This window comes from Sarcophilus harrisii, chromosome 2, assembly GCF_902635505.1.
Source record: "Sarcophilus harrisii chromosome 2, mSarHar1.11, whole genome shotgun sequence".
NCBI lineage: Eukaryota > Metazoa > Chordata > Mammalia > Dasyuromorphia > Dasyuridae > Sarcophilus > Sarcophilus harrisii.
In genome coordinates, this window is record NC_045427.1 from 661,933,210 (window position 1) to 661,947,156 (window position 13,947).

A 13,947-nucleotide genomic window follows, 5' to 3' on the forward strand; every position below is an offset into this window, starting at 1 on the left:
TTATCCTTTTCAGACCATAAGGCAAAAAAAAAAAAAAAGTATATTTAACAAGGGGATCAAGGAAACTTTAAAGATAATTGAAATTAATCTTAAAAAAATGTGTGTTAAAGAACAAATGATAAAAACAATTAATGATTTGATTAAAGAGAATGAAATTGAAACAACATATTAAAAACCTGAGAAATACAATAAAAGCAGTGAGAGGAAAATTTCTCTCTCTCAAGGCTTAGATCAATAAAACAAAGGAAGAACAGCTTAATGAAATGGGTATACAACTTAAAAAGCTGCAAAAAAAAAAAAAAATTAAATCCCCAATTGAATACTAAATTGGAAATTCTATAAATTAAAGGTAAGGTTAATAAAACTGAGGAAAAAATATTGAATTATAAAACAAAAGGAGTTGGTTTTATTAAAAAAAACAAAATAGATAAAAATTGGTTAATTTGATTTTAAAAAGAGACAAAAACCAAATTGTTAATATAAAAAAATTAATAGGTGAATATATCACTAATGAAGATGAAAGTAATTTTGCCCAATTTTATACAAATAAATTTAATAATTTAAGTGAAATGGAAGAATATTCATTAGGGGAAAATATATTCTAAAATGTTTATAGTAGGTTTCTTCATGGTGCCATGGAAATTGCAAGGATGCCCATCAATTGAGGACTGGCTGAAGTTTACAAATTTTCTTGTATATTTGAAAAAAAATAGTAAATTATGAATAATAAATTTGCAGTTTCATGTGCAATAATTTTTGTATCATATTATCTTATGGAAATGCTTGTTTTATTCTACATATTAAAATGTAATAATGATTTAAAAAATAAAACAGCAACCTCTGAAACTGACAGTGATGAGACTTAGAATTGGGGAACCCAAATGAAATTAGGGTTTCTGGTGGTCAGGAAGTTTAAATGAGGTCTAGTGGCAGGTTCAGGGATCAGGAACAAAATGGAGAGGTTTGCCTCCCCTGCAACGTCTTAGGATTCAGTGCAAGGGTAGGGAGTTTTAGGGACTCCCTTCTGGCGGTACAGAGGCTCTCTGTAAAGGAATTTACACACCCAAAAACCTAGATTGATAAAAGAGGTTTATTATGGAATTGGAAGTAAGACTAAAGTCTGGTTAGGGAGATAGGTGAGGGTAAAGAAAGGACAGCACAGGAAAGAGTATTCCAGTGGACAGAGGCCCTCGGCATAGCAAACATGGCATAGCTGGGATGTTTGGAGCCTCTGCAAAGAGAGGATTTTAATTTGGCTCTTTTTATATAATGAGATATTTAGCTAAAGGGGGTCCGTGGGTGGAGTCCCAAGTTGGCTCTTCTGTTGGGTTTCAGTTAGGGCTAGAATCTGAATTGAATTCAATGAGCTGACCCCATCCAGATAACAAAGATGAAACTATTTGTTCTTAGGGCAGGGTCCTTCACTGAGGCAGAGTTGAAGGAGATTTTCTTTAAGGATTTTCAGAGTTCCCAGATCCACTCTTCAGTAGTAGTTACATTTATTTAACAATTCAGTTTAGGAACAAAAAGCCCCACAAGCCACTAAGAGAAAGATTTTCAAATATAATGGAAAGGACTTTGAAATAACGCCAGATTGATGCAAATCTTCTAGAAATGAGCATGGAAGGAAGTGCTCCACAGAGCACTGGAGCTCAGGATGCAGTCAATGTGACCTATCCTGCAGATGGGAGTTTAACAATATGGGACAAAAAGTATATGTTTAATAATGAAGGGGAGCCCAAAACATTTGGAAAAAGAAAACCAGAATGGAAGATTATTTATTTATTAAATACCCTGAACTAAAGAAGTACAAAACTGAAGATAGACAACAGTAAAAAAGTAACAAGAGAAAGACCAGTAAGAGACTTTTTTCTAAAAGTACACAAGGGAAAAGGGGTGAATGAAGAAATCTGGGGGAGGTAACAGTGTGGAGGAGGGCAAAGGGTATTATGGACAGAATCTTCTGATCTCCTTTTGTGGGATTACATTACAACATGAGAAGATTCATGAAAGGAGGGGGAACAAAGGACAGGGAAAATGATATGACATTTGTTTTATTTATCATTTATTTTATCAAGAACTAAAATTTTTCCATTCAATTCTGTTTACATTTATTAAACACCTATTGAGTGCCAGTCACAATGATAAAAATTGAGGATTTAAAAAAAAAAGAGGCAAAAGACAATTACTTCAAGGAATATACAATCCAATGTGGGAAACAATACACAAATATGGACAAAGTAAGCTAAATCCAGAACAAATAGGATTTAATTGGAAGAGGGAAGGAACAAGAATTAAGAGGGATTAGTGAATACTTGCTGTAGGTATTTAGTTTTCAGTTGGTCCATAAAGGAAAATAATGAGGTTGGCAATCTAAACTTCAAGGGAAAAGTATTACAGGAATAAGGAATAGCCATTGAAAATGCCTGGAACTGAGATAAGCCAGGAAGCTACTGCCACTGAATTAAAGGACATGTGTTAGACAGTAAGCTCTAAGGAGACTGAAAAGGGTGTGGAGAGGCAATTTCTTTTTTCTCCATTATAAAAAAAAAAAAAAAAAACTTTTTTTTTTTCACTTTTTAATTTCATTATTTAAAAATTAAATACAAAATAAAAGAAAAAAAATTAGAAAAAGGAAAAAACAATACATTATCATGTGCCCAGCAGAACATAGGGGAGAATTCAAAATATATAAAAATAAATTTCCATTTCAAGAAAACATATATAAGTCGTTGTATTCATAACTATCCATGTTTTTTTTTTTTTTTTTTTTTTTAAAATATATTTTTTTTTTTTTATTTATATCTCTTCCTTTTTTTTTTTTTTTTTTTTTGTTTCCTTGTAGGTTTTTTTTTTTGTTCTATGCTGTGCCCTTTTTACTTTATTCTTTTCTCCCACTTCTGTTCCAACCCCCTCCATTCCCCCCCCAAGATATATTTATGTAAACATACATTTATATAGACACACACACACATATATATACACAAATATAATGATACAGATACACATACATTAAAAACAATGTCTGATATCAATGATTACTCTTTTTTTTACCCTACTTTTTTCCCTAATAAATTCTACTCCTGATCACTGTTATTGTGTTTATGTGTATCCCATCTGCTATCCTTGCTAATTCTCCTATTTTATTTCTACCTATTAAGTTCCCTTGCTAAACCTCCTCCCCCCCACCATTCTAAGGATCCTTCCTACCTTTTCCCTTCTCACCACCACCCCTGCCTTATTATATTTCTTCTTTATAGATTTTGGAGAGTTTTATACCTTTCTCCATACACACACACACACACACACACACACACACATACATAGTGGATACATATATATATAATTTCAGAACTAGCAGTCCTCCTCTCCTATCTAATTCTTTTGTTATGGTCCTTGGTCTCAGACCTCATTTGTATAGCATAATTACCATATTTACTATTTCCTAAACTGATTGATTGATTGGGCAGTTAGGGTCAAGTGCCTTGCCCCGGGTCACACAGCTAGGAAGTGTTAAGTGTCTGAGACCAAATTTGAACACCTAGTCCTCTTGACTTCAGGGTTGGCACTCTATCCACTGAACCATCTAGCTGCCCCTCTATTTCCTAGGTTTATTAGTCACATCATACTGAGCTCTATTCCAGTCTTTCTTTTAGACTACCCAATTATTAATGACAACCTCAGACATAAGATTTATATTTCCACATTAAAAAAATAAAAAAATTTGTTCTTTTGAGGTCCCTTGAAATTAACCTTTGATATTGGCTCTTATGTGTTAAATTTTCTTGAGTTCAGCTTTGGAACAAAATCCTGAAAATCTAACAATTCATTGAAGGTTCATTTTTTCACTCAATGTTATACATAATTTTGCAGGATATAATATTTTTGCTCACAACCCTATAGTTCTTTTGACTGTCAGTATATGGTATTTCAGAACTTCAGCATATTTGAATTTTTGGTTGATGTTGGTGCTCCTTAAAACATTTTCTCTTTGATTTTGGGGTTTCAAAATTTAGCAATGGTGGTCCTGTATGTTTTCATTGTAAGATCTTGAATGTGATGATCAGAAGATTTTTTTTTTCTCTTTCAACTTTCCATTCTTGTTCTATACTTCAGACAAATTTTATTTCTTTCTTGTCATATTATACTAGATTTTATTTTTTTGATCATAGTTTTCAGGTAGTCCAATTATTCTTCTGTTTTCTCTTTTTGATCTGTTCTCCATTTCTGTTCTTTTTCTTATGGCTTTACAGGCTTCTCCTTACCCAATTCTAATGTTCAAAGAATCATATTCTTCCTTAAGATTCTGAATCTCTTTTTCTAGTTGGATAGCTTTCTTTCAATAATTTTTTTTTTTTTATTGCTTTTCCCTCCCCCCTTTTTCAGTTTTTTCTCAACCCATCTCATTTAATGTACAGTCTATAAATTCATTCTGGGCAGGGAACCAACCATTTAATGTTACTCTTTGGGGTAGAAGAGAATTTTAAAAAATTACTTCAGTATCCTCTGAAGATGGACCCTAATCTTCCACATTCTTATCCTAAGTTTCTATACTTGGGTTCTTTTTCCTTTGCTTGCTAATTTCTTTTAAATAAGCTTATTGGTATATTCAATTCTAGTTCTGGGGCAGAGGGAAAGAAGCTTATGGCTTTACTTCAGTTCACCCCTCTACTCCCAACCCAGAACTTCACCTCCCTGTAAGTGCCTGCATGCAGCAACTAGCCTGTCCCACTGCTTTTGCACTCACTGGGCATGTCTGGTTCTTTCTTACTCAGGGCCACAACATCAGCTGGGGTTCCTTAGCAGCAGAGGTTCTCTCAATCTTCCTGGACACAAACCCCAATTCCCCACACTACCTGGGAGGTGAAAGTTCCTGTGATTGGGATTGAGGCCACCTCTGAATCCTGCTAGCCCCGTGCTTCCCCAGGTGCTGTTCCAGAGGACTTAACCTGGATGTGTTTTTATTTCACACTGGCCAAATCTCTATCCTATGGTCTTTCTTCAGGTCTTCTCGGGTTGTCCCAGGAGGACCACTATTCTGCCCAACTCTTATTTGTTTTGCACCCTGAGGTACTTTTCTTGTTTTGTGGGTGAGAGGGGGAGGGAGAAATCTGGAGAGCTGGGAATTTTCTGACATATTTCACTATCTTCCCAATTTCTCCCTCAGAGAATTTTCATTTGATCCTGTGGGAAATAAATGGGAAGGCACTTCAATTTATTGAGTAGGGCAGTGACAGGATAAGAACTGCATTGTAGGAAATCACTCTACTGGCTGACTGGGTAATGGCTTAGAGGAAAGAGAGCTTTGAGGGAGGCAGATGTAGCAGTAGACTATTTTTTTTTTTAAATAGCATTTTATTTTCCCGAATACATGTAAAGATAGTTTTCAACATTTATTTTTGTAAGACTTTGTGTTCCAAATTTTTCTCCCTCCCTCTGTTACCTCCCCCCTTCCCAAGATAGTAAGCAATCATATATAAGTTAAATAGAAACAAAGAAACAAAAAAATAAAAATATTGTTTTGATTTACATTCAATGTCCATAGTTCTCTCTTTGGATGCGTTTGGTGTTTTCCATCACAAGTCTATTGGGATTGCCTTGGATCACTGCATTGTTGAGAAGAGTCAAATCCATCACAGTTGAGCACCACATCTTGTTTTTATTGTATACAATGTTCTCCTGATTCTGTTCACTTCACTTAGCATTAGTTCATTTAAGGTTTCCCAGACTTTTCTGAAATCAGCTTGTTCATCATTTCTTAGAGACCAAAAATATTCTTTTATTTTCATATAACACAATTTATTTGACCATTCTCCAAGTTATGGGCATCTACTCAATTTACAATTCCTTGCCAGTACAAAATGCTACATTTTTCCACATGTGGATCCTTTATCATGTCCTATCTCTTTGGAACCTAGACCCAGTGGTGAGATTGTTGGACAAAGAATATGCACAATTTTATAGTCCTTTGGGCACAGTTCCAAATTACTCTTCAGAATGGTTGGATAAATTCACAATTCCAGCAACAATACATTAGTGTCACAGTTTCTCCACATCCCTTCCAACATTTGTCATTATCTTTTTGTGTCATCTTGGCCAATCTGAGAGGTATGAAGTGGTACCTCAGTGTTATCTTAATTTGCATTTATAATGATTTAGAGCATTTTTTTCATGCTATTAGAAATGGCTTTAATTTCTTTATCTGATAAGTGTCTGTTCATAACGTTTGACCATTTATCAATTGAAGAATGACTTGTATTGTTATAAATTTGACTCACTTCTCTAGAAATTTTAGAAATGAGGCCTTTATCATAAATACTGGCTGAAAATTTTTTCCCCCTCAGCTTTCTGCTTCCCTTCTACTCTTGGTTACAATGGCTTTGTTTGTTCAAAACATTTTTAACATAATGTGCCTTACTTCTTTTTTGTCCATAAATTCCTCCCTTCTGTGCAGATCTGGCAAGTAGAATATCCTTTACTCTCCAAATCTACTTGTAGTAGACAAGATCTACCCATTTCAACCTTATCTTGGTATAGTGTGTTAGATGTTGGGCATTAGCCAATTCACAATTTTTTGTTTTTCCAGGTGAATTTTGTTAGTATTTTTTCAACTCTACAAAGTAATTTCTTGGCAGTTTGATTGGTATGGCACTGAATAAGTAGACTGATTTTAGATAGAATTATTGTTTTTATTATACACGTTGGCTACCCATGAGCACTTGACACTCTTCCAATTTCTTATATATAATTTTATTTCTGTGAAAAGAGTTTTTTAATTGTGTGGATATAATTCCTGGATTTGTCTTGGCAGGGAGACACCCAAATATTTTATATTGTCTCCAGGAATTTTGAATGGGATTTCTCTTTCTAGTTCTTTCTGCTGATGATTTATATCAGTTTATTTTATGTCCTTCCATTTTGCTAAAGTTGTTAAGTGTTTGTTTCTTGAGGTTTTTCCGTTGATTCTCTAGAATTCTGTATGTCAGCATATCATCTGCAAAGCATGGTAGTTTTGTTTCCTAGTTGTTTACTCTAATTACTTCAGTTTCTTTTCTTTTTACTAAAGCTAACATTTCTAGTACAATGTTGCATTATAGTGATGAAAATGGCAACATTGTTTCACCCCTGATCTTACTGGGAATTAGGCTCTCTTAATAACCCAGGCAGAGGTGATCTAGACAGGGACATGAACGGAGGTAGAATGGGGCAGTGTCTAGAGAGGCTGCAATGGTAAAACTGATGGTCATTTGCATCATATTGGATGGATAGATAGATGTATAAAGAAATACTGAGGAGCCCAGGATGACTGAGCGCTCCAGCCAGATCTCAGCTGCTAGTGTATTGACCCCGTTCCCTTGGCATTCATGGCATGAAGAGTAGAGCAGCAAGAATAAAGTGGCCTTTCTTATCTTGACTGGTGAGAGTCACTGGGGTCTCATGACCAGGCCTTCCTATTTCACACTGCCTTCTCCCTCTGCTTCCAAAAAGTATAAAAACCTTTCCCCATGGGTCTCTTTGCTTGGGAAAATCAGTTAACATTCCCCAGGTTAGTAGGTTTGCTACCTATTACCTCAATTAAAGAAGCCTTTACTCTCAAGTCATGGCTTTGATTTATCTCAGAACTTGAAAAATCCTAGATGGTGATCTTGAAGAAATGGGAAGATAGTGATGCCTCTTCAATAATAGGGAGAGTGTGAGTGTGTATGTATGAGAATATCTGGGGTAGAAATAATAAGTTCTGTTCTGATGTATTGAATTTGCGTTTCTAGACTACTGGATATTCAATGTGAGACATCTATAAGGAAATTGAAGATATAAAACTAGAGGTCAGCAGAGAAATTGGGCACAAAAGGGACATTTGAAAATCATCAAAATATAGATAGCAATTAAATCCATGGTAGTTGATGAAATCACCAAGAAAAGAAATAATGAGGGAAAAGAGAAGAGGAACAAGGATAGAACACCAAGGGACCCATATGGCTGGAAGTTTTGATCTCAGGAATATCCAAAAAAGATAGAAAAGAAGTGGTCAGAGAATAGGAAGAAGGGAAATCAAGAGAGAGGGGTGTCCTAAAATCCTAGAGAACAGAGAGGATCATAAAGGGAAGAGTATCAAAGCCTGAATAAAAGTCAAAGGAGAATGAGGATGGAGAAAGTGACCTCTATGGCCTCAAAAAGAGCAGTGCAAACAGGAGAGAGAACTGGTAAAGGTGGAAAAAGAAAGGAAACATTGCTTTGTCCATTGCAGGCTGCCCCTAGTGCACACTGGGTCCCAGTAAAAAAAAAAAATCATGGATGGCTCTGGAAGCTTCTTGGTGAAGTGCTCAGACAATTGCAGAGAGATTATAAGGGCCCTGTACTACCACTGGGAGCAGGTCTCTGCTGCTTTGCTCATATTTGGATCTAGGTAGCAGGTAGTGCCAGGATTATAGCTTGTGGCCACTGGGGAGCAAGGACTCTCCTCACAGTTCTACCACGGAAAAGAGGGCTTGTTGCTGTTCACAGACCAAATTACAAGATACATAGACAAGTCTCTTTAGCTCATATCACCTTAGCAGAACGAAAAAGTTACAGTGCACCTTCCACCCTGAAAGCAGAGATCTGCCTTAACGAAGCAGTCCGGGAATGAGCAATGAAATGAAAAATGAAATGAAATGAATGAATGAAATGAAAAAACAGTCCGGGAAAATGAGCAAACAGAAAAGAAAATCTGATTATAGAAAGTTACTAACAAGGACAATAAAAACACATACTTGGAAGAAAAGAGTCAAAACACTTACATCCAAAGCCTTAAAGAAAATATGTTAATTACTTTCAGGCCATGAAAGAATTAAAAAAAAATTTTTAAGAGAGATGGAGGAAAAGGGAAAAGAAATGATTCAAGAAAATCATGAAAAAAGAGTTAATAGATTGGGTCAGGAAGGACAAAAAATTTTCTGAAGAAAATAAGTAACAGAATTTTAAGAAACAGAATTGGCCAAATGGAGAAGAGGCACAAAATTTCACCGAAGAATTCCTTAAAAAATTAGAATTGGCCAAATAAAACAGGCACAAAATCTCGCTGAAGAAAGTAATTCCTTAAAAATTAAAATTGAGCAATGAGAAACTCATTACTCTACGAGACACCAAGAAACAAACAAACAAACAAACAAAAAATCCTGAAAAAATAGAAGACAATGTGAACTATCTGGGAAGAATTTTATGAAGTGATGCAAAGTGAGAGGAACAGAACCAAAAGACTGTACACAGAAACAGCATTATTGTATGATGATTGACTGTGAATCCTTAGCTATTTCAGCAATACAGTGATCCAAAAAAATTCTGAAAGAATTATTATGAAAAATATTATCTTCTGAGAACTGATGGAATCTGGATGCATACTGAAGGATACTTTCTTTATTTTTCTGTTTCCTATCACAGTATGACTAACAGGGAAATGTTTTGCATGACCGCAGACATTTAATCTTTATCAAATTGTGTGCCTTCTTAATGAGAGGTAAAAGGGAGGGAGGGAGAGAATTTGGAATGCAATATTTTAAAATAATTAATGTTTAAAATATTTTTACATGTAGTTTGGGAAAATATAAAATATTAAATTAAGAACAAAATATCCTACCAGAATCCATTCATGAAGAGGACAAAGTTCAAAAAAAAAAAAAAAAAAAGAAAGAAAAGAAACTTTGAGCCAGTATCATTAGTGAATATTGCCTCAAAAATTGTAAACCAAATCCTATCAAAATGACAATATAGCTATATGACATCTTAAAAAATGCCACAGGCCTCCATGGTCTGCCAAGAAAATTCCATAAGGAATCATAGAGATTCAGATGTCACTCAACTAACTGAACAAGCCGCCATATTGTTTTTTCCTTCATTGGGTCCAGGGCAGTTTTGAACAGTGCCTGGCACAACACATCCATTTCCTTTTTTTTTTTTTTTAATTTTTTTTTAATTTTTTTTTTTTTTTTTTTTTTAATAGCCTTTAATTTACAGGATATATACATGGGTAACTTTACAGCATTAACAATTGCCAAACCTCTTGTTCCAATTTTTCACCTCTTACCCCCCCCCCACCCCCTCCCCTAGATGGCAGGCACATCCATTTCCTAAAAGCTAGAGTTCCCAGCTGTGTGACCCGGAGAAAGCCACTCCAGCCCTTTTGTCCCCAGTGTCCTCATCTGGAAAATGAACTAGAGAAGGAAACAACAAAGCTTCTCTGCCAAGAACAACCCAAATGGCATCACAAAGATTCAAGAGTTGAACATAACTAAAAAACCATTCAACAAGCACTGAGTGGACCCAGGAAATGATAACTGGGAGGATTGGGGAAGATGGGAGAAGACATACGGGACTTCTTCTGATGAGGGAAAATTAAAAACCAGCAGGGGAGTTAGTGCTGCAGGTACCCAAGTTCCAGTGAATCCGTTTAAAACATGGAAGAAAGCAGGGCAGTGCTGTGACTACCTTATTCCATTTGAAGCCTGCTTTTGTGAAGAACCAGTCTGTGAGTAGAGGTTAGTCAGCTTCATAGACTGTTCTCTAGACTTATGGAAACGATCTCTTTGGCTGCTGTGGGTCAGGCTCTGGACAGACCGTACTCACCTGGGCTGGGGGTCTGGGGCTCCCAGGGGCCATTCCATCTGGCTCCAGAATCCCTGATTGGGCCAGGCTTTGGTCTTCTGCAGACTGAACTGGGGAAGAAGGATCCCAGAGAGGGATCTCTAGTCTCTTTCCATGCAGGAGGCTGACCTACCAGGATGTCCAGAGGGTGAGGCCCCACAGCAGTAAGAAAGGCCCTGGTCCTGATCTCAGGAGAGAGACTCTCACCTGCAGAGAGAGAGAGGAAGCAGGAAGGGTCAGACTTGGAACTGAAGATGGTCTCAACAGGAAAGCTACTTTCCTTCCTCTTTTACTCCTACTCTTCTGCCCTCTCCTCCTACAGAGATCCCAGAGGTATAAGGGTTTGGGATCCCAGATGGGATGAGACCAATCAGAACTCTTCTTCCAAATGGTTCTCTGCTCTCCCTGCATCCCCCTCCCCATACTATCTGAATAACTGACTGACTGTGTGATCTAGGAGGACTGAGGATGGGGAAGACTGGAAGGGAACCACCAGGGAAGGATCAGGGGAAGCCTGGGATTGGAAGACAAGGTTCAGTCTCGGATTCAACCAAAGATTGCTCTTTACTTTGAAAGTAGAGGGGCCAGGGAAACAGGAGGCTTGGGGAAGGGGAGGAAGAGTGGGGTCTGGGAGGCAAGACACAGCTCTAACAGATACCTTAGGGACACAAGAGTGACAGAAGTGCTCCGTGAGGACAGCTGAGCCTGGGAAAGCAGAAGTTTCTGCCTTGAGGTCTGACTAGGAGCTGGGGAGGACTTTGGGACCTTCTGATAGAGCCTTGGAATCCTTAGAGAGAAAGTGGAGACAGACAGCCCGAAATCTGAGAACCAGCTCAAGAGACACGGGTTCAGGTAACGAGAGGGGGTAACTGTGTCCAGTGGGGGGTAATGGGGATAGGAAGGCAAGACAACTGGATCCTTAAAGGGATTGGATCTGAAGGCAGGAAACTGACCCTGTAACCAAGAGATGGGGCCAGGGAGGCAAGACCCCAGGGTCCTGATCACAAGGCTGAAAGTAGAACTCCCAGACTCCTCTAGGCAAAGTTGGAAGTCTGGGATGCAAATCTGGGGAGCATAAGTCGGGAAGTTTGGGAAGGAGTTGGGCGTCTGGAAAAGACTCAGGGCTGGGAAGGACATTCAGCAGGCGGAGAGGAACCCGAAATGCAGCTGCTTCTGGCACACCTGGAGGACACGCTCCATGAGGTCATGTGAGAAGAATGAGACCCCCTTCTCCCCCTCCCCCCCCATGTCAAAGAGAGCTAGCTGAAGCCAGGAAATTGAGGGGCAGGGGGTGGGGGGAGGGAGAGAGCTCAGTGTCTCGGGCTCAGACCTACCTGGGACCTTCGAGCACAGAGCGGGCTTCCAGAAGGCAGAGAGAGCTCAGCTGCAGGCGAGGGAGGATGATCTCAGCGCCCGGGGAAGGGAGAGGGATCTCTGACTCAAGGGAGTGATCTCAGCTTCACGGAGGGCAGGGGGACCATAGCTGCAAGAAAGGCAGGGGGACCTCAGATTCAAGGGAAGGCACAGAAATCTCAACTGCGGGGAGGAGAGGGGGATCCCAGCGCCCAGAGAATGGAGGGAAAGCAGAGGGATCTCAGCTTCACGGAGGGCAGGGGGATCTCAGTTCCAAGGATAGGGAGGGGCTCCCATCTCTCAGGGAAGGGGGAAGGGTCTCAGATGCAGGGAACTCTGAGTGATCTCAGCTCAAACACTTCCTGCTTCCGGCCTCAGCTCAAACACTCCCTGCTTCCGGATTACTGCGGAGGGGAGTGGGGAGGGGAGGGTGTGGGTCCTCCTAGTCTCAAGACCGAGACTCTGTCCCGCAGCTTCTTCTCATCACACCCTGTGTCCACACTTAGGACTCCTCCTGCCTTTGCTCCCTGATCCCCTCCCCCACCAAACAATGACCCCCCTCTCCTGCCCGAGACCCCTCCCAGGCTCCCAAACTCCGCCTCCGGGCTCACACTCCCCCTGGGCCACCGCCTGCCAGGCTGCGCCCCTCTGAGAGCTCCTCTTTCCCAAAGCCGCCTCCCATCCCCTCCTCCTCCTCCCCAGCAGAAAGACTATCCAGCTACCCCGGCAGCCCCACATTAAGCCAAAGCGATGGATCTTATTCTTTGAGGAACTTGCCCCAAATGGCTCGCGGGGAAATCGGGGCGCTACCCACGGTTACTACTTGCGGTGGTAAATGGGGATTGGATTGCACGGAGCTCTCCCACTAGGACTGGGATCTTTGCCCCTTTTGGGTCTCCCTTGACAAGCAGACGGGACTTGAAGCAAAATACCCTTCACATTGGGCTTTTAGGTCATGTGATCGGGAGCAGTAACAGTGCGCATGAAAGGTGATCCAGTCGGCCTGGCTCTCTCTTACTGGGCTACAGGGTGTGTTCAGAGAAGACTAGTCCCAGGGACTCATCTGGGACTCCAAGAAGCTCCAGCATGTTCCGTGGCCACAGCCCAGTAAGCCCTTGTGGCAGACGGGCTATCCCGGGGTGAGGGTGACCCAAACGTGCGGGATCTACCCCAAACATGTGAAGACTGTCCCTAGTGGAATGGATGGGTGAGAATAAAGGCCGCTGAAGTACCTCTGTGGAGTGCTCAGAGCTTCCTTAGACATCAAAAACATCATCCACTGCAACCATCCCCACTCCTCACTCTCTCCTGCCACTGCACTGTGAACATTATGGAGGAGAAAGGACTTTGTGCAACTCTGCCTTGCTGAAATCCAGTTTGGGCCTGAGACAAAAGGCTATTTTGCCATCCTTCCTATTCCAAAGCCCTGTAGTGACAGGTAAGTGATGAAGCAACAGGAGGGAATGCACTGGGAGCTGTAGTCACCCACCTACACACAAGTACCAGAGTCATGCAGCCATCTTCTCACTGGACACAGCGGTGGGATCTAGCAGCCCCTTAGATGTATGAGCTCTGAAAAAAAAAATCCCCCTGGTATGAGGAAGAGACCAGAAAAGGTGCACTAAAAATCTGCTTAATCAGCCCTGGCCTGTCTACCATGGTTGGTGGACCCAGCCAGTGACAGAAATACAGACACACACAAACACACACACACACATATATAAAAACTTCTATAAAGATGTCATTCACCATCAGTCCTTGGAATGTGTGCACCATTATGGATAATGCAGCAAACCTGAATCTAGAGACTGCAGTCAGGCAGAACTGGGGATTCAGAAGGCAATAAAAGGATTTGAACTTTGATCAGCTGGCTGCATTTGAAATGATTATTACTTGGAACTGAAACTAAGGCTGCCTGCAGAAACTTCCCCAAGAAACCTGCTCCCAGAGAACCATCATAATTTAGAAAAGAAA

The 13,947-nt window shown here is 39.9% G+C and overlaps 1 protein-coding gene across 1 annotated transcript in view; it reads right to left on the bottom strand.

Annotated features, from left to right (window-relative positions):
* Positions 1-12,480, bottom strand: part of LOC116422025 (zinc finger protein 583-like) — a 39,651-nt gene extending 27,171 nt beyond the window's left edge. Inside the window, exons 1-2 of the mRNA XM_031957085.1 lie at positions 11,955-12,480; positions 10,603-10,827 (exon numbers count right to left, since the gene is read on the bottom strand). Of these exons, the coding sequence (XP_031812945.1) occupies positions 10,603-10,635 (33 nt within the window). The 5' untranslated portion in view covers positions 10,636-10,827; positions 11,955-12,480. The remainder of the gene's footprint in view (positions 1-10,602; positions 10,828-11,954) is intronic.
* Positions 12,481-13,947: the final 1,467 nt, after the last annotated feature.